General features: G+C 47.0%; 1 protein-coding gene across 1 annotated transcript; it reads left to right on the plus strand.

Moving 5' to 3' along the window:
• Positions 1 to 330: 330 nt before the first annotated feature.
• On the plus strand, positions 331 to 18,359 carry LOC124690379 (putative 12-oxophytodienoate reductase 11). Its single transcript, XM_047223769.1, has 5 exons — positions 331 to 401; positions 16,847 to 16,987; positions 17,108 to 17,238; positions 17,488 to 17,661; positions 17,767 to 18,359. The coding sequence occupies exons 1-5, from the start codon at positions 331 to 333 to the stop codon at positions 18,357 to 18,359; spliced, it is 1,110 nt and encodes a 369-aa protein (XP_047079725.1).
• The last annotated feature ends 9,534 nt before the right edge of the window (positions 18,360 to 27,893 follow it).

Raw genomic sequence — 27,893 nt, forward strand, 5'->3', positions numbered from 1 at the left:
GTGTTGCCTCTTGAACTGTTGTTCGGTTCTGTGATGGAAGGAGAAAATATCTGGGTACAGACGCCCTCGATGATACAACGGGACGAAGTCAGTCGGTAGCGGGCGAATTTTCTGGGCTGCAGATCGTATGTAACTTTACCGATGATCGTATGTCTCTGTTTCCTCTCTCCCCTCCACTTCACCAAAAACGCATACGTGTTAGACCTAACAGACGGCTGATCTGTAGCGCTGTACTCTCTCCAGCTGCTGCTAGTTCCCGCAGCATAAAGGGTGGTGGCCGAGGAAGGGAGAGGGGCAAAGGAGGGCACCAAAGAAGAGGACAGAGCAAAGATGAGCAAGTATGCCAGCACGGTTCCCCTCCTCGCCCCTTACAAGATGGGAACGTTCGATCTCTCCGACAGGTCTGCATTTTCCTTTCTCTCTCTGCCTCTCTGTGGTGTGTGTGCGTCCGTGTGAAACAGAGAAAACATCTAATGGTTGCATCGTGAAAGATAAACCAGCTTTGTTTCGTTTGGATGTTTTCTATGATTATTATTTGGATATTGTTGCACGATTTGGTCTCTCCATTCCTTGTGGGGATCTCATCCCAAACCGCATGCATGGCAATGGAAACATAAGGGCCTCGTACCATCTCGCAATTGGCTAAGAATAGTTAGGTCCTACTGTATGAGTCTATGACGAAGGTGTTAGGTGCAAACAATGAGAATCACTAAGTTTTGATGTTATTAAAAGAATGGTGGAACTCAAATCTAAGTTCATCCTCAAGCAGACCTTAACTTGCGATCAAATTGCTGCAAAAATGATTATTGTGGGTGCAATTTACTTTTACTCTTGGAGGGTTGTAATTTGTAAAGCAGAAGAGGAAGGAAAGTTCTGGGATTTTGAATCTCGCAAATAATGGCTATGCATGCTCTGCATCATATGCTTGCTTTTTTTTCCGATTAAGAGCATATTTTAATATCGCCGAGATACCAATTACACTCAGCCTCTACAACAACATCATGCTCTAATGACATAAAGGATGCACACAGCCAAAAAAGAGAAAAATAATTACAGAAAAGAAAGGTCCCGCTACATAGATCCATAACTTGAAGCAGCAACACTGATACCACCAAGACAACACCAGAAGCTCAGCTTCTCCATAACGACGCCTTCAAGAAGGAAACAGTGCACAAACGCTATCGTCGTCCGATCATAGATCTTAGCTTTTCACCCTGAAGAAAGTCATCTCTCTCAAAACAATGCCTTCAATAAGAACATTGTCAGGCACAACCAATTAAGGCCAGATCTTGGATTTTCACCCTGAAATATAAGACTCTGAACTTCTCCTGTGCAGTCGTCCCCACATACCAGTCGATGTTACAAGTCACGGACCGCCAAGCCAATTCCACCTCAGCACCAAGATCTGACCACCATAGCTATTCCACCGATCTCGGCTTGATAACCTTCTCCGCTAGCACCATGGAAAGAAAACGAGCTCCATGATATTAACAGCCAGCAGAGCTTCGAAGCGCCCCCTCTGAAACCAAACGGTTAGATAAAAAACATGGGTACACACAACCGAAACCACCCAATCCAACAATCTTCAGGCATTATTCGCGCAATGAATTTCGCCGGCAGGGCCTTCCGGAACACGGCAATCCACCTAGACTAGTTGGAACAAGCATCCGACAGATCTTCAAACTTGGTCCGAGAAGAATCCTAGAACCGTCACCTTTATTTTTCGACGCGGACGAACAGATCCCCATGCCGCCATCCGCCGCCCGACGACGACGAAGGAGGTATGCCTCGCTAAGCCGTCGCCGCCAAGCCCATGGCGACTACAGAGAAGAAGACTCGGCAGCAGGTTGCGATCCCCGGCCAGGAACTCGGCAGCGCTGCATGGTCCGAGCGTAACGGCCGGGCCCTCTAGGCCCAGATCGGGCCCAGATCGGACCCGCGCCACCGCTAGATCGCAGCCCAAACGCCGACGTCCCGCATCCCGTCGCCTTGCTGCCTCCTCCGCCGCGCTAAGCTCACCCGCCGCCGCACCTCCCCGCTCAGATGCACCGCCGGACTTGCCGCCTCCTCTGCCCTACACCGTTTGGCGGGTCGGGCGCCGCCAGCGCCGACAACAGCAGCGGCCTGGCCGGGGCAGGCGTGGAAAGGGACGGGGTCGGGGTAGATGGATCTCCTCCGGAGGCACATGAGGGGGAGCGACCAGGGAGGGAGAGGCGTGGGGATCTGGCTCGTGTCTAAAATATATCATATGCTTGCTGAGTGTGGCATTGTCACAATCGGAATTTTGATGCACACAACTTTTTATTATTAATTATTCAACAACATCAAACAAAACCAAACATTGGCTAATCTCCACAAACCCTATGACAAGCAACAAAATAAAGGAAAAGTACACCATTCGTAGACAAAGCCTTTAAAATGGTTCATTGCTCGTGCGCCGAGGTTGACAAGTCGATCAAGCTAATGTGAAACTGAAAAAATTAGGTGTGTCTAGAGCTCAGTTTAAGCACAACTTAGAGCTCAGTAGACTGACATCATCCAATTTACTTTGGGCCAGGTTCAGCCCGATTTCTCTCTTCTTTTTGGTGGATCGAATTTTGTTGTGATTTGTTGTTCGCTTAGGTTGAGTTCTGGGCCGGTTTTTTGTGGAATATAATCATGGATCGCTGCTCACCACCTCTCATTCAACCAGGTAATTAGCTTAGCTAGAACAACTCGCTAATTTATCAACGCATCCCGCTCAAAAAAAAAAAAAAAAAAATCAACGCATGTTTTCTATTTGTGTGCTAGTTCACGTACATGCTTCGCAACAGCTAACTAGCTAGACATGCTAGTTGAAAAGAAGCGACACTTTTCTTACTTGTTTTTTATTCTTTTTTTTATTTTGCAAGAAAAACACAGAATAAATTTCCAAATGATTTTTAGAAAATAAGAAAGAATCAGCAACTCTACGTACATGTGCAACCGCTCTAGGTGCATGCATGTCCAAATTAATCACATCACTAGCTAGTTACGTGTACATGTGGTCAACCATGACACTACTTGTTGCCAGAACAATCTCCTTGTCAGAACAATCTCTTCCTGCATTTTTCTGAACATTAGCTGCAGTCGTCCCACTTGCAACTAAGAGTGACTAGTCATCGCCAAATGTAATTGGGTAATAAATATCAGTTGCGACATCACTACCAATAAGACTAAAAATAAAATTTGGATTTAGCATGGATTATAGAGCATTTCTTGAACCCAGTTGCGACCACACTTGCAAGTGAGCCAAAAAAAACAAAAAAAAAGTGTTTAGCATAGATTCCGAAGCATTTCAATAATATGTCAGTTGCGATCTCACTTGGAACTGAAATAAATAAAAAAGAAATTCATGATTAGCACGGATTCCAAGAACTTATCGCTCAGTTGACTCCACTTGCAACTGGCCAACATAGAACAGTTGCGACCCCACTTGCAAGTTGCACAAAGAGAAACTCGGGTTAGCACGGATTCACGCGCATTCTCTCTTAGTTGCATGCAACTTCACTTCTAACTGGGCAACAAATATCAATTGCGACCCCACTTGCAACTAGGAATAAAAAATAAATTCGGAATTTGCACGAATTTCAAAGCCTTTCTCTCTTAGTTGCAACTCCGCTTGCAACTGGCCAACAAATATCAATTAGGACCGTACTTGCAACTGGAACAAAAGTAGAAACTTGAGGTTAGCACAAATTTTGGAGAAATTCTCTCTTAGTTGCAACTCTACTTCCAACTGGGTAACAAAGATCAGTTACGACCCCACTTGCAACTAGGACAAAAAAATAGAATTTCGGCATAAATATGGATTTTGGAGCATTTTCTCTCTAAGTTGCAACTCCACTTGCAACTAGCCAACAAAAGGTCAATTGGATGAAACCAGGTACTCACATGGGTACCTAGGCACCCCTTCTCGAGCCAACATGTGTCTCTTCGGTCAAACCTCATTATCCCCTTCCACCTATTACTGTAGCCATACTCAGCAGTTAAAAACGATTAGCCCGAGAACCAACCTGTGGTTGGATGGTTAGGAGGACAGTGGCATCCCCAGCCCACCAGAGTTCAAATCCCAGATTTGACACTTTGGTGTCTCATAAAGGCGGAATATTCTTCGATGTGGAGAGCGACGTTCCCGTCGACAATGAGCGCTACGTGGTGACTTCGTCAATCTCAAGACCCGCCGATCGGCTTCTTCAACGCAGTCTCTTGGAGGTGCTCATAGGGGTAGGGTATGCGTGTGTGCGTTCATAGGGGTGAGTGTGTGCGCGTATGTATGAGCGTCTTTGATTGTACTGTGTTTCGCAAAAAAAAAAAAAAAAAAAAAAAAAAAACGATTAGCCCTCCCCTCCATCGACAAATCAAAAGCGGATGAAGCGAGGAGCTGCCCGGCTGATTCCCAAATTGATCCTCTAACAGTTCACAAGGAAGTGAAGCCGATCAAGATCACAACTCTCCCAAGCTCTCCCTCTCCCCCTCTGCAACCGCGCTTCGTCCGCTGGCCGGAGGTCGCGGGATCTGGTCCGCCGACGCGACCTGATTCGACATGGTTGGTGAACTGCTAGAGGCGCTCGTCGACTCGATTTGGGCTGCCATGGCGAACCCTCGAGCTCGCCCTGACTGGAATTGGACAGCCATGGTCTCCAAATCGAGCTCTCGTTGACTGGAACTGGAAAGCCACCGCCTCCCATCAAGCTCCCGTTGACTGGAGTTGGTGATGGCCGCCATGTCCGTGTCGTTCAGCTACAGTGGCCGCCATGTCCGCGTTGTTTAGTTACTGTGGCTGACATCTCCGGGTATTACTGGAGCTAGCCGACTACCCACCGGCAAAGGAGACGGTGGGCGCTGGGAGGGCATGGCGCCGTTGGTGGAAAGGAAGGTGGAGCCCCGCTGGTGGCTGGCGGCCGGGGGAGGGGCGAGTTCGATCTTCACCAGATCAGGGACGGAGCTGATGAGGTCCGGCAGCGGTGATGGAGGCCGGGTTGGCGGCGGGGTCTGGCTGGTCACGCAGGGTGCGGCGGCAGTGGAGGCCGGGCTAGCTGATTCGATTTGGAATCAGTGGCAGCGCTCCATTCAACTGCACGAATTCGAGGAGCGCTCCATTCATGAGTCATGAGGGAGAGTACGAGGAAAAAAAGAGAAGATTTGTACGTTTCTGTCTCCAGTGATTAGGAGACACAAGATTAGCTGTACGTTTTCATGTAACCGGCGCGGGACACGGTCAAACCACGAGCAGTATGAATCTTGGTGCAGATCTAACGACAACATACCCGTGCGTAGCTACCTTTGTGAGTACCAAATCCACTCTCAAAGCTCAATTGCGATCTCACTTGCAACTGGGACAAAAAAATAGAAAATTCGGGGTTAGCACAGATTTTAGAGCATTTTTCTCTTAGTTGCAACTCCAGTTGCAACTGACCAACAAATGCCAGTTGCGACAACACTTGCAACTGACACTAAATTAGAAATTTGTGGTTAGCATGGATTTCAGAGCATTTCTCACTTAGTTGGAACTCCACTTGCAACTGGGAAACAAAAGTTAGTTGCGACCCCACTTGCAACAAGGAAAAAAATAAAAATTTGAGATTAGCATGGATTTTAGAGCATTTTTCTCTCGGTTGCAACTCCACTTGCAATTAGCCAAATGAAGATCGGTTGCAACCTCACTTGCAACTGGGATAAAGAAATTCGAGATCAGCACGAATTTCGAAGAATTTCTCTCTCAGTTGCAACTGGCCAATAAAGGCTTGTTGCAACCTCACTTGCAACTGGGACAAAGAAATTTGAGGTTAACAAAAATTTCAAAGCATTTCTCTCTTAGTTTCAACTCCACTTGCCAGTAGGCAACAAAGGTCAGTTGCGATCCCACTTACAAGTAAAAGAAAAGTAGAAATTTGAGGTTAGCACTGATTCGAGGGTATTTCTCTCTCATTTACAACTCCACTTGAACAAAGGTCAATTGTGATCCCACTTACTACTAGAAAAAAGCCTATAGTAGAATGGATACCGTCGGTGCACAAAAAAATGGTATGCAAGGGGTCCCGTTACCCCCGGCGTGGTAGCGCTAGCACGCGCACCCGACGGTAGCCAAATTTGGTCCGCCGCCGGTAGGGTTTTCCCTTCTAGTGTGTCGTATACTTGGGGAACAAGAATATTACGTCCGAAGAAGTAACCTTGTTTATTTGAGTGCAAAAATATTGTGTATGAGAAACACATCTCGTCTACTCGAGGGAACAAGATATTGACACAGAGTGTGGATTTTGTACACCCAAGCATGAGTGTGGATGTTTTCTCTGCCGTCCCTTTGAAGCTCGAGATCCGTGCAAAGTGGAAGTAGGTTGAACATTTTCCTGGCCGTGGACAATTTTTCAGTCGCATCAATCCTCCTTTTTCCCCGGCTTTTCACCATGTGACCCGCTGCAGCGGCTGACGATCTGTTCATGTCGGGAACAACATAGCCTAGGATGCTGCCGTTGTCCAAGAAAAGTAGTGCCGCATCAGTCCTCCATTCCCCCTCTCTTTCTATTCATCGTCGTGTTCTTGCCGGCGGCGGAGTTCTTCATGCTATTTCCCCCTCCGGACATCTTCCCCAGGCGCGCGCGGCTCCACCGGTCAGCTCCACGCCCGCCGCCTGGAGGCCTGGCCTAGAGCCGTCTCCACCGCACCGCGGAAGCGCAGGTAATCCAGAATATGGCCGACTTGGCGGAGACGCGGTCGATCATGGCTGAGCCCGTGTGTGCGGTGGCCACCGCCTCTTTGGAGTGGAGGTGGTGGCAGCGGAGGCTGCAGAGCTCGCGCTCGACGGTGTCGATGCGGGGCCCCGTGGCCTCCATGGATGCGCAGATGTGCGTGGACTGGCGCATCACGGCGTCGCGCTGCGGGATGACGCCGAGCGTCATGCTTGCGGCATCCACGGCGGCCGAAGCCACGGTGAGAGCGCTGCTGAACGCGTGCCGGTGAGATGCGCGCCAACACCGTCCGGAGATCGCTGCGGCCAGCGCCGTGCGCATGCGTGAGAGGGCCGTGCCCGGCTTGCTGTTCTTGCAGCGATGTTGCATCTGCGCGGAGGAAACGGCAGCAAGGCCGTCCGTGACATGACGTCGAGGCGAAGAGCTCTAACCAACACAGCTCCGGACGGGCGAGCTCGACGTGAAGTTCCCCTCGGCAGACGTTGTTGCTTCTGCAGACACGGGGACCTGTTTCTCGCCTCTTGTCCAAGCTCCGCCTGGTGGTGCTCATCAACGGCTTGAATCACATCACAGTCGAACGACATCTCGAGTGTCCGAAACATCATGCAGCGACGAGTCTGCACTCGGCTCGTTTGATTCTGCTTTGGCCGTCATGAAGCTCACCGTTGTGTCGCTTTCGAGCTCACCGCGCCTACTGAACTGCATGAAGCTACTCGTTCTTTTTTTTTTTTTGGTTAGGTGCCAATTAGGATAAGGTTTGGCACCATGCTCAGACAGCATTTTGCTTACAATTTGTGTACATGTACACCGTCACATAAAAAATAATCTCAGTTAAGGTTCCCAGCTGTGTAATTACGTGAGAAATATCTCGACTTTGATGAATTGATTTGTAACTCAGGCAGGAAAAAATGATTTGTGAGCTTCGTCCAGCTTCTTGCGAAGATCCGTGTTGCTTGAAGGGAGATACATGGCCCGAGATATGCATGTCTCGGGGCACGCCGTCATGGCCACCCAGCCACCCAGGTCTCGCCGCCGTCCTCCGTCGGGTGCTGGCGCACTGTCTAGCTGTCCGGCAAGGTCGTAGGTACCTTGTTGGTGGATGGAAATACTAGGTAGGGATATGGTGAGAGACAAAAGATGATTTGGGGAAGAAAGACTAGACCAAATTGCTGACGCGACCTCACAGCCATAGATTCGAGAGGTAAAAGACTGAAGGAAGAACCAGCGGGGACCATGCATGAGAGGAGTAAACAACATTGCTTTTGAAGCTTGGTCGCTGAGGACGAGCAGGCAGTGCGCTTGGCCGACGTGCATTGGTGGTCGCGGATACGGCGGTCACCCCGCGCTCGCTCATCCGCGCCACGGACGTGCCGCTGTTGCCGATGTCCAACCCAACGTACACTGTGCCCTTCAGATTCACGACGAGTGCCGCCTCGACGGTGTAGGCGAGCGCTCCGTCGTCGCGTGTTCAGAGGGCCATCTCGCGGCGGCCGCCGATGCTGTCCGACGGCATGGTCCACAGGCTCTTCGACAGCGGTGCTGGCTCCACGTACCCCCGCCGGAGATCGAGGCTGGCACCGTCACCGAGGCAGCGGCTCGTAGCCCGCACGCATGAGCACAGCTCGAGGCTGCGAGGCTCTGGCCATGCGGAGTCACCGGACAACACCGGTTGGAGAGAAAAAAGAAGCCAGGTGGCCGGAGACGATGGTGGAGAGGAAAAGATGGGATCCCATGGAGAAGAAAGAAGAGCTGTGGGACTCAGTAAAGAATCGTGCACGCCTAACTCGTAGGCATGTCCCCACTGTCGTTGCCCCGGGAATCCTGCATGTCGGGTGTGCGTCTGGCTCACTTTTCGCCGGGTCTCACGGAAAAGCACATGCTGGAAAATGGATGGAAAATTGTTCTCTCCCATCTTCTTTATCCGGATCTCAAAGCGAATCAACGGTAGCTGAAACATCCACACTCATGCTTGGGTGTACAAATGTATTCCTTATTGACACATCCACGTACATAACAAGAAATATTACATATAGGAAACAAATCTCGTAAAACAAAAATAATGTGTCCCCGAGTTAAAGAAAAGTGGCTTAAATAAATTAATTAAATTTACATCTAGGAGAAAAATAATAGAGAATAAAAATATAAAAAAATAGTGAAAGAAACATAAATAAAAGGGAAACATGAGAGAAAAAACCAAAATAAATCCTATATAGAAGCAACACATACCTACAAATGAGAAAAGAAACACCAGCTCAAAAAAATGCAACCGGTAAACCAAAAAAAAACTTTTGCTAATTCCAGGTTGATCAGGAATTAAGTTAGTTCCCGATCAACTCGACAACCTTTAGATCTGCATCGTGATTCGTGCATACGAGAATTACACATAAATGTGTAACTTCACATGTATGTGTAATTACATATCTTTTGTTTCAGTTACACATGAATTACACGTGAAACCAGGTAACCGAAAATTAAGTTAATTCTAGATTAACCGGGAATTAACCGCGTCCAAAAAAAAAAAAACACCAGAACCCGTCGAACTGAAACAAGGTTAAAAACGTCTGATCCACGTTGATAAACAACAACGTAGTGTCAGCGCAGTGGCAGTCACCACTCACCACGCTTCGTTTCTCCCAAATGGCTCGGCCCACGATGATGGTGAGCAACAAATCCGGTGACAAACGATGACCAGGCCAAAACAACAAAACCTAGACAAACACTAATCTTAAAGGGCAGATCGAAAATCAGACTGTTCACAAGTTTGCTGAGCTAAATCAATTGAGAATCAGCAAATCCGCGCACATTCGATCCATCCCCAATTGCGACAAAGGGACGTCTTCCATCGACGCCAACAGGTTGGATGGGAGGTCTCCCATCAACGCCCACGAGGCCACAATAGGTTGGACGGGACGATTCCCACCTAAACGCGTCTCCAGCCGCGAAGATTCGTGCAATCCATGTACGGAAACAAAAATATATTCTCGGCGCGCGATCTGAGAAGTCGAACTCCAGACCTTCACGGTCACCATGTGAGGTCACAACCACCACGACAACAGTTCATTACGACACAGTTTTGCTACTGTGTATATCTATATCTACATAACTTATTTTGTTTCATTTTGTCCAAATAGCAAAGTGGACAACATTTGTGGTTATAATGTTTTCATATGCCTTCTTTATCATTATTTATATTATTTGTACACCTTTTATTTGATGTTCAATATGAGTTACGCTTTCTCTCAAGAAATGTGCAACCAACAATGTTTTCCGTACAAGTTTCAAATTTATTTATGAAACGTGCAACTAACAACCGAGACTATTGGTACGAATTACAATTTTGTAATAAATGTGCAACTAAATTCCTTTTTAGATGAGTCGCTTTTTCCTTAAGAAATGTACAACTTGAAACCTACTTTTAATATGAGAAGAAATATGCAACTTGACAACCTATATTGAATGTGAGTTGCACTTTTTCAAAGAAATATGCAACTCCATCTTATTTTAATATGGTTTGCATCTTTTCTCAAGAAATGTGGAACTCCAACTTGTTTTAATATGAGTTGCATTTTTTCTCAAGAAATGTGCAAATAGAAACCGGTTATTGATACGAGTTGCACTTTTCTAAATAAATGTGCAACTAGAAGCTTTTCTATATGAGTTGCACTTTTCTTTAAAAAGTATGCAACTAGGAACCAAATTTTAATTCAAGTTACACTTTTCTCAAGAAATGTGCAACTCCATCTTATTTTAATATGGTTTGGATCTTTTCTCAAGAAATGTGGAACTCCAACTTGTTTTAATATGAGTTGCATTTTTTCTCAAGAAATGTGCAAATAGAAACCGGTTATTGATACGAGTTACACTTTTCTAAATAAATGTGCAACTAGAAGCTTTTCTATATGAGTTGCACTTTTCTTTAAAAAGTATGCAACTAGGAACCAAATTTTAATTTAAGTTACACTTTTCTCAAGAAATGTGCAACTTTTGGTTTGATATTTTTGTCTTTTTTTTTTTGCTTGTTCTTCGGTTTTAAATGACTCAAAGTCTTCAATTAAATTTGTGAAAAGGTCCGAAGCGCATTCACTTTTTTTCGATGAAGTGTCTTTAAACTCTTAAGAAGCAGCAATAGTATTAGGCTAAGTGAAATCTAAACTGCTGTGCACATGTTAGCTAGCACAAGTGCACAACATGCGTGCACGTGCTACTGTACCTGCGCTGTCTGCGCATGCCCGTCATTTGTCAAATGGTGTGATGATGCTGGAGCGTCGACTGAGACGAAATAAAATCTCAGTCACCTGCTACCTAGTCGCTCACTTTATTTATGCCGCATTTGGGGACGTCGCTTCTCATCCGTGTCCACCAAATAGAATTTAAGATTTTTTAATTTAATCGAAAATAGTTGAATTCATTCAAACTTGCTCTATACTGCCTCCACTTAAAGGCCTATTTTTTTCAGGAAGTCAAACTATATTAAGTTTGACTAAGTTTTTATAAAAAATCATTAACATGTGAAATACAAAATTAATATTATTAATAGATAATGAAATATATTTTTATGTGCTATCTACAAAATATCATATTTATAGATAGATTATTCTAAAAATTTGGTCACACTTTACTTGCTTTGATTTTTCCAAAAAAAAAGCCTTAAGCCTTGGGATGGAGGTAGTATTACATAGATTCGAACGAAATTCGATAAAATTTAAACCTAAACCCTAATAGTACTTGCGGCGGCTAGACGGGTCGTAGTACTGGTGGAAGTTGTACATATCGTCGACGATGACGTCCTGCTTGCCGCGCTTGTCAGGCTCGTCGACGGGCTTGCCCTTCACCGCGCCGCTTGGTCCAGCCTCGCCGTCGTCGATGAGGTCGACGAGTGGCTTCCCGGTGTCGCGAATGGACATTGCGATCGCCAAGTCGAGGTCGGCCCTCCAGGTGTCCTTGTCATTCAGCGACGCTGCGAACGCCGCGTGCAACCCTGGACAGTCGTCGAGGTCATCGCTGCTGGCGATGAGGCGTTGATGGCGCTCGTACTCCACCAGCTGGGCCGCCTTCACGGCTTCCTCGTCGTCCTGCTCCTCCTTCACCTCCGGCTTCGGGATGAGGAGGGCGCCGCCGGCGCGCCTGTTGCCAGTTGACGTTGTTGCCACCGCGCCTCGGATCGATGGGCGGCGTCGTGAACTCCGGCTCGTCCTTTACCTCGCGCTTAGGCACAATGTAGGGCGCGACACGGTGCGACGAAGGCGCCGATCGCGCCGGCCCTGACGAAGAAGAGTTCGAGGATGAAGAATACGTCCTCCTCGGCTGCCAGCATGCTACGGGCGTAGGAGATGGTGGCGGCGACGACGACATCTCCAGCCTGGGCGCGCCGTTCAGGATGTCGTCGACGAAGTGCTCCAGGGTGCGTCCAGGAACGCCCCAGAAGCGGAGGCGCCCCTCCCTGTTCCAGGTGTTCCTCCGGCCGATGAGGCCGGCAGTGTTGTTCATCTCGGTGTCGTGCTGCGCCTAGAAGTAGATCGCCCACCAGTCGTCGTTACCGGTGGGCGCCCAGGTCGGATCGGCTCGCTCCTCGGCGATGAGGCGAGCCCATCGGGTCTTGATCGCGTCCCACCAGTGCTCCGTGCCCTGCGGCGGCGGCCGGACACCGACCCCGTTGACGGCCATCCTCCACCCGCCGCTACTTGGCAGGCGCATGTCCGGCAGGACAGGATACCCCGCACGGTACAGCGCCCACGCCTCCGCCATGGTTAGGTTGCCGTGGCCGAAGCCGTTCGCCGCGAAGCTCTTGCAAGAGGACGACATTGCAGCGAGATTGGTGCGGCGAGAGATTGGATGCGGCGAGATTGGAATGATGAAGGAAGGAGAGGCGCTCTTATTGTACATCAGCGGCATGCGAAGCGGTAGCGGGGCGTTGGCCGCAATAAACGCCGGCGCGGATGGCCACACGGCCATGCACGATGAGAGGCGTCACTGCTTCGCCTTGGAAAGTTGGGCACCATTAACTTCGCTTGACCAGAGGTAGGCGACGGGGTTTTAGACTTCCGTGTCATTGACGCGTCGGGCCCGCTTCTCCTCGCCTCGCATTTCGTTGTGTCCGGCGTGCCCTGAGCATCCCCTGTGGAGCGGGGACGGGCTCAGGGCGCTGTACACCGTATTTGGCCGCGCCGGATGAAAGGGCCTTTGGGGCGCGCATCTGGGAACGAAATTTTGTCCGGCGCGCCCCAAATCCCTTTGGGGCCCGCGACTGGAGATTCTTTAAGACCGCCTAGCGGAACAAACTGGAAAGAGCGAGAGATGTACATGGTGAAGTGTTTTGCGAGCTAAGAGCATCTCCACTCGCGTCTCCCAAAGCAGCCCCCAAAGCTTTTTGGGGCATGATGGCTATTTACCGCCCCTAGTTGCGCACCCTAAAGGGTCTTTTCGCCCGACACGGCCCAGTACAGTGTCTGGCACGCCGAGGCTGTCCCCGCTCTACATGGGACGCTTCAGCGCACCGGACAGAGCGAATAGCAGCGGGGAGTGGCGAGCCCGACGCATCATTGAGACACGAACGACGCGCAACCGTCGCCTACCTTGCGACGGAAGTTAATGGCGCCCAGCGATGATGTAGTTTCCCCATAAACGCAGCGACACGTCTCGTCGCACCTAGCTCTCTGTGTTAGCGTTAATGCACGCCACCGCTCCCTCGCCAAAAGGGGTGCCGCGCATCGCCTCTCACACAAACCCTAGTGCCGCAATCCCCAACCCTAGCCACCACCATCTCAGGAGTCGAGAGCCATTCCATGGCCGATAGAGGGCGAGTCAAGGTCGCGGGCGTGGCCGCCGAGGCCACGGCAGCTGTGCTAGAGCAACAACGTATGCACGGTCGCCGTCGCCTGCACCGTCGTCATCTTCCGAGGAGTGGAAGTTTGAGTTCATCATCATCCTCAATGACGACTCACTCGGCATCCAAAGGCTGCTGGACAAGTTCGGCGAGTTCGTCACCGACAACAAGCCGGCCGCGCTACAGCTGCAGGAGGCTCGCTGTGGCTTCTGCCGGTGGCCAGTGGTTGTGCTCTTCGATGGGCGCAACAAGATGTACCTCCACACCGGTTGGGAAAAGTTCGCGCGCTCCCACGACCTCCAAGCGGGTTGCATGCTCACCTTCTGCTACGAAGGCGACGACGAGATGAGCGTGAAGGTGTTCGATGACACGTGCTGCCGCCGGCACTATTACGCCGATGACGAAGAGGATGATAATTGAACACGGCGAGTGTTATTTGTTTGCAGCGAAGATGGTCACCGGCCAATTGAAGCCACTAGTGTAGGTTTCTGTATGTTCTTCCCGCGCATCGAAAAATAACAACCGGGCATTTTCAGAGCCAACTGTATTTTTCAGTTTGGGTGGCTGAGAGTGCCTGAGAGTCTTCTTTCTTTGCAGTGAACACATGAAACATGCGAGGCCAACCCTAGTTAGGTTTCCTTATTTTACAATGTTTTAACCATATTTCAAACTATGTATTAGTTTGTGTAATGTTTCTCCTCTATTTATGAAAATGAAACAGAAACAAAAAGAGTAATTTCAATGTAAAAAAAGGTTTGGGGGACGTGTTTGGGTGGTGCGGCTGGGGAGAGACACGCCCCAACTGCGGCACGAAGTGGAGGCTTCCCCAAGCGTTCCATCCAGCGCCATTTCGGGGCGCTTTGGAGGATGCGACTGGAGATGCTCTAACAAACTAACAATTGGTACCCGAACCATTTACATTTAACGTTGCGGTGCCAAAAATGTTTGAACTGAGGTGTGTAAAGGGAAATTTACACTAGAACTGTGAATCGATCTACTCTAATCATAAAAGAGATTCATGGCAAGTTTGAGCGGCGGCATGTTCAAACAACGAACTTGGAAGACCTTACTTTGTGCTTTTTCTGGATATTATGAACTACTGTTCTCATAATGGTGCCTCGTGCTTTGTTATTGGCTTGGAGTAGAGAGTGTTGTCCAATGATCCTGGAGGTGGCAAAGGAGGGGCGCCGAAGTAGATCTAGGTTTTAGGAGTAGTGGTAGGGCTAGGTTTGTGCTATATGCCGGGAGGATGGCTACAGATCTCGCTGGCCAGATCTGTAGTTGGTTCCATCTTGCTTTCGTCATGCAGCTTTTTCGGTCGGAGCTGGTGATGGTGAGCAAGATGGAGGTCCGCTCTGTCAATAAGGCTGTGGCTCTTTGTCGTGCTGCTCTTCAGAAGCTGCATCTGCTGTCTCCTCTTTCTCTAGCCGGCCGTGGTGGCAGGGGGAGAAGAGGAGGCGCAATCGCGCCTGATTTGCGGTGGTGGCTGGGATGTCTCGAAGCTGCATCTAAGAAGATATTCTAGAGTTCACCATCAGCAGCTCTTCATCGGCGGCATCTGTTCGTTGTCCAGCTGCTGAATACTATGGACGAAGGGCGGCCACTCCGAGCAGTGGCGCTAGCTCTCTGGTGTCATCTTTTCTGCTTCCTCCAGACCGGGGGGCCATCTGGGAGGATGTTCGCGAGTTCTGTTGCGGTGTTCATCCTTCGTCGTCTCTAGGTGGTGTCGTCCCCGGCGACGACGTAGGTGGCCGCGACGGCAAGCTCATTTTCTCGGTGGAGGAGGGCCTAACAGCGTTTCCAACATTAGTGGCAGGGTCCTTCTTGTAAAAGCCCAGGGTCATGATGCAGATTTGTTTTCTGCTATGGTCCTTGATGTAATATGTAAACCTACCGCTTCTCCATAATACAGTTTCTGGACCCTTGGGGGTCCTCCTGTGTTCAAAAAGAAAAAAAACCTAGTTACATGCACTCATGGCGGATGTGATCCAGTCTATTCCTCAATGCAGAAGGCACACGATGGAATGTCTGGAATTTAAACCCATATGATGATCGAGTCTAATGATTTTCTTTTTAATATGGGAACATCTCTCAAATATGTCCTGTAAGAGCATCTCCAACCGCGTCCCCCAAACCGTCCTCCAAAGGAATTTGGGGCGCGCCGGACAAAAAAACCGTTCCAGCCGCGTCCACCAAAGCCCATTTTTGTCCGGCGCGGCCCGATACGGTGTCCGGCGCCCCGAGCCCGTCCCCATCCCACAGGGGACGCTCCGGGGACGTCGGACACACCGAAAAGCGAGGCGAACCGACGCGGGCCCGACGCGTCAGCGGCTCGGATGCTCAGCCGCCGCCTACGTAGCTATGGTGCAGTTGCCGGGAAGCGGAACCATCGCATTGGCAACCGCGTCGACGACGCGGCAACCGCCGGAATGGAGTCGGGACTCCTCGGAAGAGCAACCGCTGCTCTTTTCGACTTCTGCGCCGCCGTTGATCCGCGCTCAATAAGACCCGTACGTCGGCGCTTTTGGATCTTCACCGGCCGCATCCGACACCTCCGGCGACGATGAGATACATCTCCGAGCTCCCGTCCGACACCTCCAGCGAGTGAAAGCCTGCTGGATGGCGCCATTGGTGGGAGAAAGCTCCGACGCCCAACAGCGACGACGATTCCCTCCCACCACTTGACAGCGCGGAGGAATGGATGGGCGTGGAGGAGGACGCGGAGGAAGAAGGGTCAGAGGAGGCGGCGGTGGCCCGTGCGAAGGCGGAGGCGGACGCGAAGGCCAATACCGCCAAGGCCAAGGCCAAGGCCAAGGCGCAGCTGGCGAGCACCGGCGACAACGAGGAGGACTCCGACGCGTCGGCCGATACCGCCTCTTCGGAAGAGGTGACGAGCAGGAAGCGCCACCGTGATGACGACGACGAGGCGGGGCCATCATCGAAGAAGAAGAAGTAGTAGTTTAAAATAATTTATATGTAATTTAATTATGTTTTTTCGAAGTTTTATATGATTTTGTTTATGTTGAACGATTTGAATATTAGTAAAGAGTTTTATTCTATCTATTTAAATTATTTTTAATGTTTGGGGGCGGCGTTTGGGGGACGCGACTGGGGAGCGACGTCCCCCAAACACGGCACCAACGAAATACGTCCCCCAAACGCTCAATCTGGCGCGCTTTGGGGAACGGTTTGGGGGACGCGGCTGGAGATACTCTAAGCCCGTGCCAATGAAGACAGCCTACAAGTAGCAGAATAATCCACCACTTCTTTTACATGACAATCTATTTGTTCCTGAGAGCTTTCCTTTCCTGTTCAGGGTAATACTTGCACCACTGACAAGGACGCGATCCTTCGCTAATGTTCCCCGGCCTCATGCCATACTGTATTATCAACAGAGAACAACAAAAGGAGGCCTTTTGATTGCTGAGGCCACTGGAGTCTCGGACACTGCTCAGGGGTGTGCATGCTAGATCCCCTAGATTGTGGCTTCTTGAGATCTCAGTTGTCATGTTTAATTTGTTCTTCTTAATAATTGTATGCTTCCTAAAGATGGAAATGTTTCATGTATGTATGCAAGGTACAAAGATACTCCTGGCATTTGGACAAAGGAGCAGGTGGAAGCGTGGAAGCCAATCGTAGATGGAGTTCATGCGAAGGGAGGGATATTTTTCTGTCAGATTTGGCATGTTGGAAGAGTCTCCAATAATAGTAAGTTTACTAGCTCCAACATAATCTTGTTCTCAAGCTAAATTTAATTATTATTCAGTTATTTCTCAGACAGAAAGACTTAGATTGTATATCAGATTATAATTTTTCAGGCTCAACACTCGGGTCATATGTTCTTTAGAAGAATTGTCTCTGTTATAAATGGAAATGCTTTGGCAAACCTATACTCGTTTGTATAGTCCGTTTTCATATCTTGTATCATACCAGCACATGTTTGATGTGTCTATGCAGCCTATCAACCTAATGGACAAGCTCCAATCTCAAGCACCAATAAATCTCTAAAGCCTATGGTGATAGGCGAGCATACAGTGGCTACTTTCTCAACTCCTAGGTCAATAGAGACTGATGAGATCCCTTTGGTCATCAATGATTTCAGGGTAGCTGCTAGAAATGCAATTGAAGCTGGTAACTATCTCTTCCCTCTCACAATTCATGCTCCAAATATTTCGAACATTTTAAGGTTCTTATGCATGGCGCAATCAACCTCAGTGTTCTGTATATGATGTATAGGATTTGATGGTGTTGAGATCCATGGGGCTCATGGTTATTTGATTGATCAGTTCTTCAAGGACCAAGTCAACGACCGGACTGACAAATACGGCGGCAGCTTAGAGAATCGTTGCCGGTTTGCACTAGAAGTAGTCCAAGCCGTGGCCGATGAAATCGGCGCTGATAAGGTTGGGATGAGGCTCTCGCCCTTCGCAAACTACTCAGAATCATCAGACTCTAACCCAGAAGCTCTGGGCCTGTACATGGCACACGCGCTGAACAAATCTGGGATCCTGTACTGCCACGTTGTGGAGCCACGGATGGTAACGTTCGGGGACAAGGCTAAAACTCCCTACAGCCTTCGTCCCATGAGGGATGCTTTCAAGGGAACGTTTATAGTAGCCGGTGGCTATGGCAGGGAGGATGGGAACACAGCAGTCTCCAGTGGCTATGCCGATCTAGTTGCGTACGGGCGCTTGTTCTTGTCTAATCCTGACCTGCCTCAGAGGTTTGAGATCGATGCTCCTCTGAACAAGTACAATAGAGATACTTTCTACATCTCTGATCCAGTTGTTGGATACACTGACTACCCATTTCTTCCGTCCGATATCTAAATGACCCATTTTGGGATGAGCTTGATCATTTTATCAGAACATCTGATTGTTGTATCGACTGTATTGGAGAAATAAAATCATTGTTTGAGAGCTTAGTTCTTATACGTACTGTAAAAATGTAAGATCATGGCGGTTACATGTGAGAAGTACAAAAGGAATTTGAGAAGTAAATCAAGCAGTCACTTATTTACGAGAAAATTATAAAAAATCACCACATACCAGCAATTGTTTCAAAAAGCAATCACTATTCGATTTTTTTTTTCAAAAAACCACCACTCTACGGTTAAGACGTTGCAAGGTGCACTGATTCACGTTCGAAGCGTTTTTAATCACGAAACTACCGAATCAGGCCCACTGTCAGGCTTACGTGGCAAAACATAGACAGTACGGTCGGAGCACCTTTGACGACCGTTAACAGCGCAGTGGGGCCCACCACTTGGTCATCTTTTATGGACAGATCGCGTGGAGTTCACCAGCTCACTCTCCCCTAGCCACTGAGCTTTGCTCGTAGGCATCGCCGCCGCCTGGAGACTTGTCGCCGTTCCCGCGAGCCGCTGGCGAGGGAGGCGATGCCGAGCTAGCACGACGGGTCGACGAGCTCAGAGAGGCTCCCTGTATTTCAATTTCTATGGTTTACGATTTGGGAATTTCAATGGCTAGATCCCCTAGATTGTGGCTATGCTCCATTGAAAATGTGAGTGTTATTTTTTGCTGTTGATCAATAAATATTTGTATGCCTCAATCATAGAAAATTATAATGTGTAATTGTAGATTGAGTAATACTATGTAACTGAACCATAGCAATTGTCTATAGATTGAGTAATTCCATACCAAAATAACTGCAGTAGACATACTCTGTAATTGAACTATAGCATGTCAACCATTCTTTGCAGCATATTTGTAATTATTTATGCCTGAACCATTTTCTTTCCAGTTGATATAAATTCATGGACTGATATTTATTTACTGCAGCATAATTTACAAAATTTCCCTAATTGTGCTCATTTTTATGCAGCATGTACTGAACTGTGGTTTCCATGCATGGGTAGATAGTGAGTGGCCTGAGCCACTACAAAATGCTCTGAAGAAAATATGGGGAATGTACTACTCTAGCAATTCAGGTAGAATTAATGGCAAGTTAGAGCATGCCAGATTTGTTGAGGAGCTTGCTGCAGAGAAACAAGATTGAGAAGAAGTATGCAAGCCTGCTAGTTGATGTGAAGAAATTTGTAGAAGAGACTGAGAAAAGTGTGGTGAAGAGAAATTACAAGATGATAACTTCAGGAGCTAATGATGAAATTAATAAGCTAAAGAAGGAGGTTGCTGAGCTGAAGCAGTTGCAGAGAACACATGCGGAGGTCATTAGGGCAAAGAAGGAGGAACTGGAGGCAGAAAGAGAGGCTTGGAAGACAGAAACCAATGCCTTGAAGAAAGAGAAGGATACATTGAATGATGAGAAGAGAAAGCTGGAGTACATGCTCTATGACCTGTTGAAGCTTAGCAATGGAAACAAGGACAAGCTCAAAAGGATTAGGGAAGTGTGTGAGGAGGAGTTGATCATTTGATGTCCTACTGCTAGTTTGTAATGGCTAATTGTGGTACTGGTAGTTTGTAATGGTTAATTGTCCTACTAAAAAGCTATGTAAGTGAACCCAGGTGTTGTAGGTTTCTAATGGTTGATTTGTATGTGTTCTTTACCCATGTGTTAGGGTACAGATTTGTTGGACATGTGATTTGTATGGTACTCGTAGTATGTCAAGCTTGTCTTATTTGTGAACCTGTCCATGTGAACCTATCCATTTATTATGTACCCATGTGTTATCTTATTTGTATGGTAATGGTAGTATGTCAAACTGGAGCTGGAAGTTATCTTCCAGCTTTTTCACAGAAAGCAACCACTTTTGGGGATGTGAATGACAGGAAACCACCACTCCTATAGAGATCCATCAGCACAAGGTTCAGACAGTAGCACATGGTTCAGACAGTAACAATAACTGATAGAGAAGATAACATAGTACTAGGGCAAAGACAAGCTAACCATCAGAACATGGTTTAGACAATACATAAGTAGGTTTAGACACTACAAACAAAAGTTGGTTCAGACACTACAAACATAAGTTGCTAGTGCAGACATTAGATAAGTTGCTGGTACACAAACTGACAGGATCCACAAAATAGAGTGGCTTGTTCATTACACATACTAGCAGATAACAGAACACCTTTCTTGATATCTCCCATGGTAAGGTTGTCAATGTTGCTTGCTGTCAGGTATCCCTTCATCCTAGTGCTCTCTTTCTTCTCTCTTGCTGGCATGGGGGCTCTGAATGGATCAGGAGCAGTTTCTCTAGCAGCTGTAGTAGCAGTAGATGCTCTAGCAGCTATAGCACCAGATGCTCTAGCAGTTGTAGCAGCAGCAGATGCTCTAGGAGCTGCAGCAGGAGCAGTTGTTGATGCTTACTTCTTAGGAGGTGGTGTTGCTGTAGAAGAACTTGATTTCCTCTTAGGTGCAGTTGGAGCAGTTGCTGATGCAGAAGCACTTGATTTCCTCCATGGTGCTGCAGAAGCTGGACCTGTCTTCTTTTTCCATGGTGCTGCAGAAGCTTGAGCTGTCTTCTTCTTGCATGGTGCTGCATGAGCAATTGCTGAAGAAGCGTGGGTAGCAGGTGGAGCAGGTGCTGAAGAAGATTGAGTAGCAGCTGGAGCGGCACTTGCTACAGCTGGAGCAGCACTGGTGGTGCAGCACTTGCTGGTGCAGCACTTGGTCCTGCTGGGAACATATGTCAAATTTAAATTAGCTAGGTACAAAAAAGGGAACATACCTTCTGCTTATCTGATACGATGGTGTAGTATCCAAATTTCCCAGCCTCACCACCAAGTGCATAATTCAGCTGTGTTAGGAACCAAGACCATGATGTTGTCTCCTCCTTGTCGACCAAACCAAAAGCAATAGGGAATAGGTTGTTGTTCCCATCCCTTCCAGTAGCACACAAAGAATTTGTTGTCCAGTGCTAAGATTTACAAAGTAACCACCTAACCCTGCAGAATAATAGAAAAATGTAAGAAAATCTCCCATTTATAAAATTTACAGCATATTTGTATAAAGCTACCATGCAACTCACCAAAGAATGGTCTGCACCCTTTAAGAAACCCTTCAATAGATGCACCAAGACAGTAGAACAACCCATGAAATATAGGGTTCTTACTAGGATGCTCCAGAAGCATTTTTGTTGTCACAATGCATCTAGAGCCAAGATTTATATCTATAACTGTCTGCAAATAATCTCTAAGCCTCCTGTACTGCTCAATCTGATCTCCAAGAACAACTTGCAAAGCTTTCTTCTTTGCTCTGTATGCCATCATCTTTTTGACATCTACACCATATTTTTCTTTTGTTGTCTCCATCACAGCCTCAACCCCAATCCTAGGATCAATTCTGATGCCAGCCTCACAAACCTTTGCAACCCACTTTCCTGTAACTTTGCAGTGCTCACCTGATGTGCCACAAGTGTGTTCAAGGTGACACTTTCTTAGATAGAGGGTTTTTTAATTTTTAATGACTGGCCCAATCATGTAAAAGGGGCAACCTTCTGTAGAGCACACTGCCATCACTCTGTCTTTGCAGTTCATGTGGTACCTGAGGTTTCTAAGTTGTGCAATATGCAGGGTTTGCAGTGCTCTTCTAAACTGGTACACATCAAGGAAACACATTTTCATGCATAAGCCTTCTGCAGGGAGCAACACTAGTAACATTTCGCTAGTCTATAACGATTTTAGTTCGTCAGCGAATATGCAAAATCCGTCACAGAGACCTCATCCTGACGGTTTGCAGGATTGTGGCGGACCTCGCGTCATAGATGGACTGGATGACGGTTAGGGAGGCGCGTCACAGATCCATGATGGCATTGCCCAAGCCCAAAGCCCACCCGGCCCGGTCCGTCGTGACGGCCATATCCATCATAGCACTGGTCCCCTCTGCTAGCGACCGTTGTGTTAGGTTGTCAAGTCAATGATTAACATGTCAGTCCGGTCGGGCGATTGTCGTTTTTGTCGTCTCGCGAGGAGACCATGACCCAGCTTCCTGCGCGTGGAAAATGCAGACACGTGGCCCAATGAAAGAGCTGCCACATGGACCAATAAAAAATTTCATAGCTGCAACCTGCACCGTACGAGATGTCCATCCGGTTGTTGACATGTGCACCTACGTGGAGGTATCGCAACACGACACGTGTCGAATGTGGAGGTGTCACGTGGCACACCACAAATGGGTCATCTACGGCCCATCGATCCAACTTGGATATGATTTCCAAGGCCCATGTTACGGCCTTAACTGCTACAGGTTAAGCCAGCCCATAAAAGGCGGCCCATGATGTTGTCGGTTTTTGTTGGGCTGTATACAGGCCGCCAAGGAAGGTCTATCGTTATTCTTGGCTATGATTTCCAAGGCCCATGTTACGGACTTACTGCCATAGGTTAGGCCAGCCCATAACGGGAAGCCCATGATGTTGTCGGTCATTATTGGGCTGTCTACAGGCCACCAAGAAAGGTCTATCTTTATTCTTCTTGTTGGGCCCATTATAACATCACGCGTCCACTTACAATGAGGCCCAAGCAAGGATTTGATGGTTTACGGGCCCAATTCTGGGCTTGTACAAGCTTGACATATAGGCCTGTTAAGGCCCAGATAAAAAGTACTGGGCTAAATTTGCTTCAATGCATCCGACAACGGCCCAGTGGGCTTTACTTGACAACGTTACGGCCTAGTCATCAAAACGAAAAATTACAAACGACATAATACATGACATAATTATAGGTATAATTACGGGCAAAGAATTTAATCATAAAGCACCATTGGCACCGTCTAAAACTACCTATTGTGGTGAACCATGGCAGCGCCAGTCCGCAAATCGAAATAACAGTTATCTGGCACCAGCGAAAATATAACAGTTAAATTCATGCCCATGGCACCACCAGATCAACACGTTTCCGAGTTCGAATCTCTAGCTTTGCTGCTGTATAATTTTTGTCAACGTATCAACTGTTTCTTCCATGTCTGCCCGCTTTTTTCTGCTTCTTGTACCTGGCTGGTCAGCTCAACCATTTGATCATGCTGGTTCTTAACAACATCTTGTAGATTTGCACTACCCCTCTTCTCTCTCTCCAGTTCTGCAGCCAGATTCCTTATTTTTGATCCAGAAGGAATAATAAGTCCCACATTCCGAAGAAAGCAAGGTTTTGCTATATTTTTTGAGAGGACCTCAGATAAAATCTGGATCTCAGTCTTGCATCCTCCATCTGCCGTAGGTATAGTTAGCTTCTTTTCCATCTCAACCTTCATTTGCAATGAAGCAAACATGTCACCACATACACCAAGATACGGAAACTTAAAAAATGTTACCCTATGAAAGTTGACTTACGATTGCATCTTTTAGAGCGGAGGAGAAGCTATTTTTCCGGCTGAAGTGGAATTCCTGGAATATATCTAGAGGAGTGGGTTATTTACCTTTGTACTTGTCTCCCTGAAATCAAACACATAGATGAAGCTAGCTTACAGGTTCTATGGGGATCTGGTCACAAAGTTTCATACAATTCATGTTTCTCATGTGGATAACTATCAAGAGTGGTACACTGCAAAGCATCAAGCCTGTAGACATAACATACATATTTGCTGGGAAGCAATGATGCGAACGAAAGTTCATACAAATAGGTACCGATTAAAACCGGAGAGTTTAATGAAAACATGTACATCACAATATTAAACCAAGAACTCGATACAATAACACAGAACAATCATATAAATGAGCACATGCACTGAGCGAAATAAAAATCAAAATGGCCACCAAAACTATGAACATCCATCACTTCTTACCAAATTTTGCAAGTGCACTTCGTAGCTTCGTGACCCAGTTGATTGATGGTATTGAACCTTAGAACGATTTTTTTAATTGCAACACATATCTTCTGTAGGAATTGTAGAATTAGTAACCGTGTACATTACAATGTAAAAGACAAAAACTTTAAGTTCAGAAAGGAACTGACCACCATTTTGGGATGCCTCCAGTGGTCTACTAGCGCGTTCCACTCATCGTTATTCATCGATGGAGCTAGACTTTCTTTTGGCACGTCATTTGGATCTATGTCAAAGTACTTCTTTTTACGGACGGACCGACATTGCCGAAGGCCTTTCTGAAGAAGGTTTGTACAATGCTTTTTCACTGGTGAGAATTTTATGTCTATCTTACCACTTTCCTAGTGACATGAAAGAGCATGGATAAGCGAATGATATACTCCCAAAATTAGCAGCTTCAAATAAAGATTAGAGGTGGTGCAAAGGCCATACTTACCGTAGCTTTACTATAATAATTACAGAGAAGCCCAGCATCCCCCTTGTACTTACTTCAATGCAAACGAACATGCACGAATTTCCTGACTGCCTTGGTGCATTCAGTCGCAATGTTTGCAGCAATTTGAGGTGACATGGGCCTGGTCTTCCTTTTTGGAATGACGACAAGAAGTGTGGCATCTGGAGATTCCGACAACCTGCTGGGTCCTTTTCCCACTCTCTCTACAATTTGCAGAACATCGTCTCCTTCGACGCCTGGATCAACATATAAAATACCACTATTTAGTATATCACAATATAAAGGTCTTACTCCTGGAGGAAACAGACAAAGAAATACATGAAACATGCCTTCAGCCACATTTTCAACCTGAGTTGAACTACCAGAGACTACAATATTCATAAGGATATGTGTAGTAGGATCATTAACTGTGCTACATCCTAGAAAGAAGAAGTTAGCAAAAAGGCCATCGTGCAACTAACCAAAATGCAAGTAAGCAATTCGTATTAGAACTTACCTAGAGCAAAAGAGTGTTCTGGACGCAAGGATCTGCATAGCGTTGAGCTAAGATCCGTTTTTCGTCATTTATATTCTGGCGAGGAACTTTCGGAACTACTTGTTTCACATTAAACATGTGTTCCCATTGATAATTCTCTGCTGGGACTCGTGCTGGGACAAGTGGAAGAGGGCAAGCCAGGAGATAATCTTTTGTTCCTGGCTGGATTGCTGTTCCATCTGAAGGTGTTTGGTCAGCCCTCTGATTCTTCCTGGCAGTAGGTTTCTCCATCCCCTTGTAAGAAGCACGATGTGGATTGATCAACCAAGTATAACAACATACATGATAAGGCAAGACATAATGGACGAACGAGAACCTTAGCTTTCAAGGTAGCGGGTAAGGTCTTAAGCTTCTCGTGAAATAAGTGTTCAAAATATATATCTCCTTCGTGGGGCGGAGACAGTTGATACAACTGAAAGCCAGCAGACCAGAAGATCTGTTCATTCTTGGCTGGATCATGGTTCCATCTGAAGGCATCCGTTTATTCCTCTCATTATTCCTGGCAGTAGGATTCTCCATCCACTTGTAAGAAACACAATAGGGATTGGTCAAGCAAGCATTATAAAAATTAATTTGCATTTGCAATCAACCAACATATATGATAGGTAGGTCAGGATGGATGAACTAGCACCTTAGTTTTTAAGATAGCGGTGAAGTTCTGATGCTTCTCGTGAGATAAGGGTTCAAGATAAGTGTATTCTTCGTGCGACAGCGAAGGGATGGTACAACTGGCAGCTGGCTGGACATGAGATGATCTGTCCATTCTTGGCTGGATCATGGTTTCATCTGAAGGCATCCGTTTATCCCTCTCATTGTTGCTCGCAGTAGGATTCTTCGTCCCCTTGTAAGAAACAGAATAGGGACTGGTCAAGCAAGTATTACAAAATTAATTTGCATTTGCATTCAAGCAACATATATATGATAGGTAGGACAGAATGGACGAACTCGCACCTTAGTTTGTACGATAGCGGTGAAGGTCTGATGCTTCTCGTGAGCTAAGGGTTCAAGATACATATATCCTTCGTGCAGCAGAGACGAGCTGCTGCAACTGGAAGCTGGCAGGCCAGGAGACTAGATCATGGTTCCATCTGGAGGCATCTGCTTAGCGGCCCTCTCGTTGTTGATGGCATTACATTTCTCTGTCTCCTTGTAAGAAACACAATACGGATTGATCAAAACAAGCATGGCAACAATTAATTGGCATATTCAATCAAACAACATATATGATACAGCGGAGCTGAAAGGACGAATTAGCACCTTAGCTTTTAAGATAGCAGGTGAGGTCTGCAGATTCTTTTGAGGAAATAAGGGTTCCAGATATGTATCGCCTTGGTGTGCCTTGGATGCCGATATTGTCTTGATGTGCTTAGATGCTTTGTCTACTTCCTTACCACTATTTCTCTGGTAATGTTGGGAAGCAAGCAATATTTCGAGACGAGAAGTCTTCAGTTGGGTACGATTACGTACCATTTCAAGTAAAACCTGATCATTTGGTCTCATTTGAGGATTTCTTGTAGCTGCATTTAAGATAACGAGCACAAACATAAGATGTGTATTAATTATGTAGGATGTGTGCGTGCTGGTGTGAGTGATGGACAGAAAAATAAAATAAAAAAGATACACTAGTGTTGGAACCACAAACCAGGAACCAGTGAAATCAAGGGACATCCACATGCTTGTTCTTTCAGAGAAAGAAGCTGATAGGTATCCCCATTATAAACTCAATAGTTTGCACAATACAAAAAGAGCTAAATTAAAAAGATTGCTTGGAGCGATGACTCTAGCATATACGGCATGAGGGAATACCTCTACTCATAACAGCAGACTGAGACGACGATCCTCGTACATAATCCAGCCAAATGTAACATACTACATCAACATCCACGTAGGCAGACACGGAACCAGCTAGAACAACTATGAAAGAGCAAGATCTATATCCCGTGTTTTGTGTGTTTGATGACAACACTTGAATAATTCTAACAGTGCACAAAGATTTTCTTTGATGGATTTATAGGTGTACGGTGCCCTCGCTGAACACACTATGATCGGAAGACTGAAGCGTAGATCTTAGGTTTTCTGGTTTTGTGTGTGTGTCGTGAGGTAACATGGTAGGAGAGGAAAAGAGGAAAAGCAGTTTTAGCCATAGCGGTACTACCGGTACCAGGAGCGGTAGTACCGCTATCCCTACTGGTACCGCTCTGAGGTACCGCTCTGAGGCTTACACACGATATTGTCCCACAGTACTAGTTACGGTACCTCTGCGGTACCATGAGCGGTAGTACCGCTTGCAAGCGGTAGTACCGCCCACGGTACCGCTCAAGTACCGTAACTAGTTACGGCAGTACCGCTTCGGTACCGCTCCGGTACCGCTTAGAGTCCAGTAAGGTTTGGACCCTATTGCGGTACCTCGAGCGGTACCGCGAGCGGTAGTACCGCTCTGTGTCCACGTGGACTAGATCTGTGGGATTTCGAACTCAGAGCGGTAGTACCGCTTGCACAAAGTGGTAGTACCGCTTAGGCCAAAACTGCACATAACGGTTGGATTTGAGGAGACCTATATAAAGGCCTCTTCTTCCCCAGCTCGTTTTTAGCTCTTCTCTCTCTCTCCTCCATTGTTGCTGAGCTCAAACTGAGTGGATC

The sequence above is a fragment of the Lolium rigidum genome, chromosome 2, assembly GCF_022539505.1.
Source record: "Lolium rigidum isolate FL_2022 chromosome 2, APGP_CSIRO_Lrig_0.1, whole genome shotgun sequence".
Classification (NCBI taxonomy): Eukaryota; Viridiplantae; Streptophyta; class Magnoliopsida; order Poales; family Poaceae; genus Lolium; species Lolium rigidum.

Coding starts and splice junctions, on each gene's coding strand:
- LOC124690379 (XM_047223769.1), top strand. CDS start 331: ATGAGCAAGTATGCCAGCACGGTTCCCCTCCTCGCCCCTTACAAGATG. Junction 17,239..17,487: donor TGGAAGAGTCTCCAATAATA/GTAAGTTTACTA, acceptor GTGTCTATGCAG/CCTATCAACCTAATGGACAA. Junction 17,662..17,766: donor TAGAAATGCAATTGAAGCTG/GTAACTATCTCT, acceptor TATGATGTATAG/GATTTGATGGTGTTGAGATC.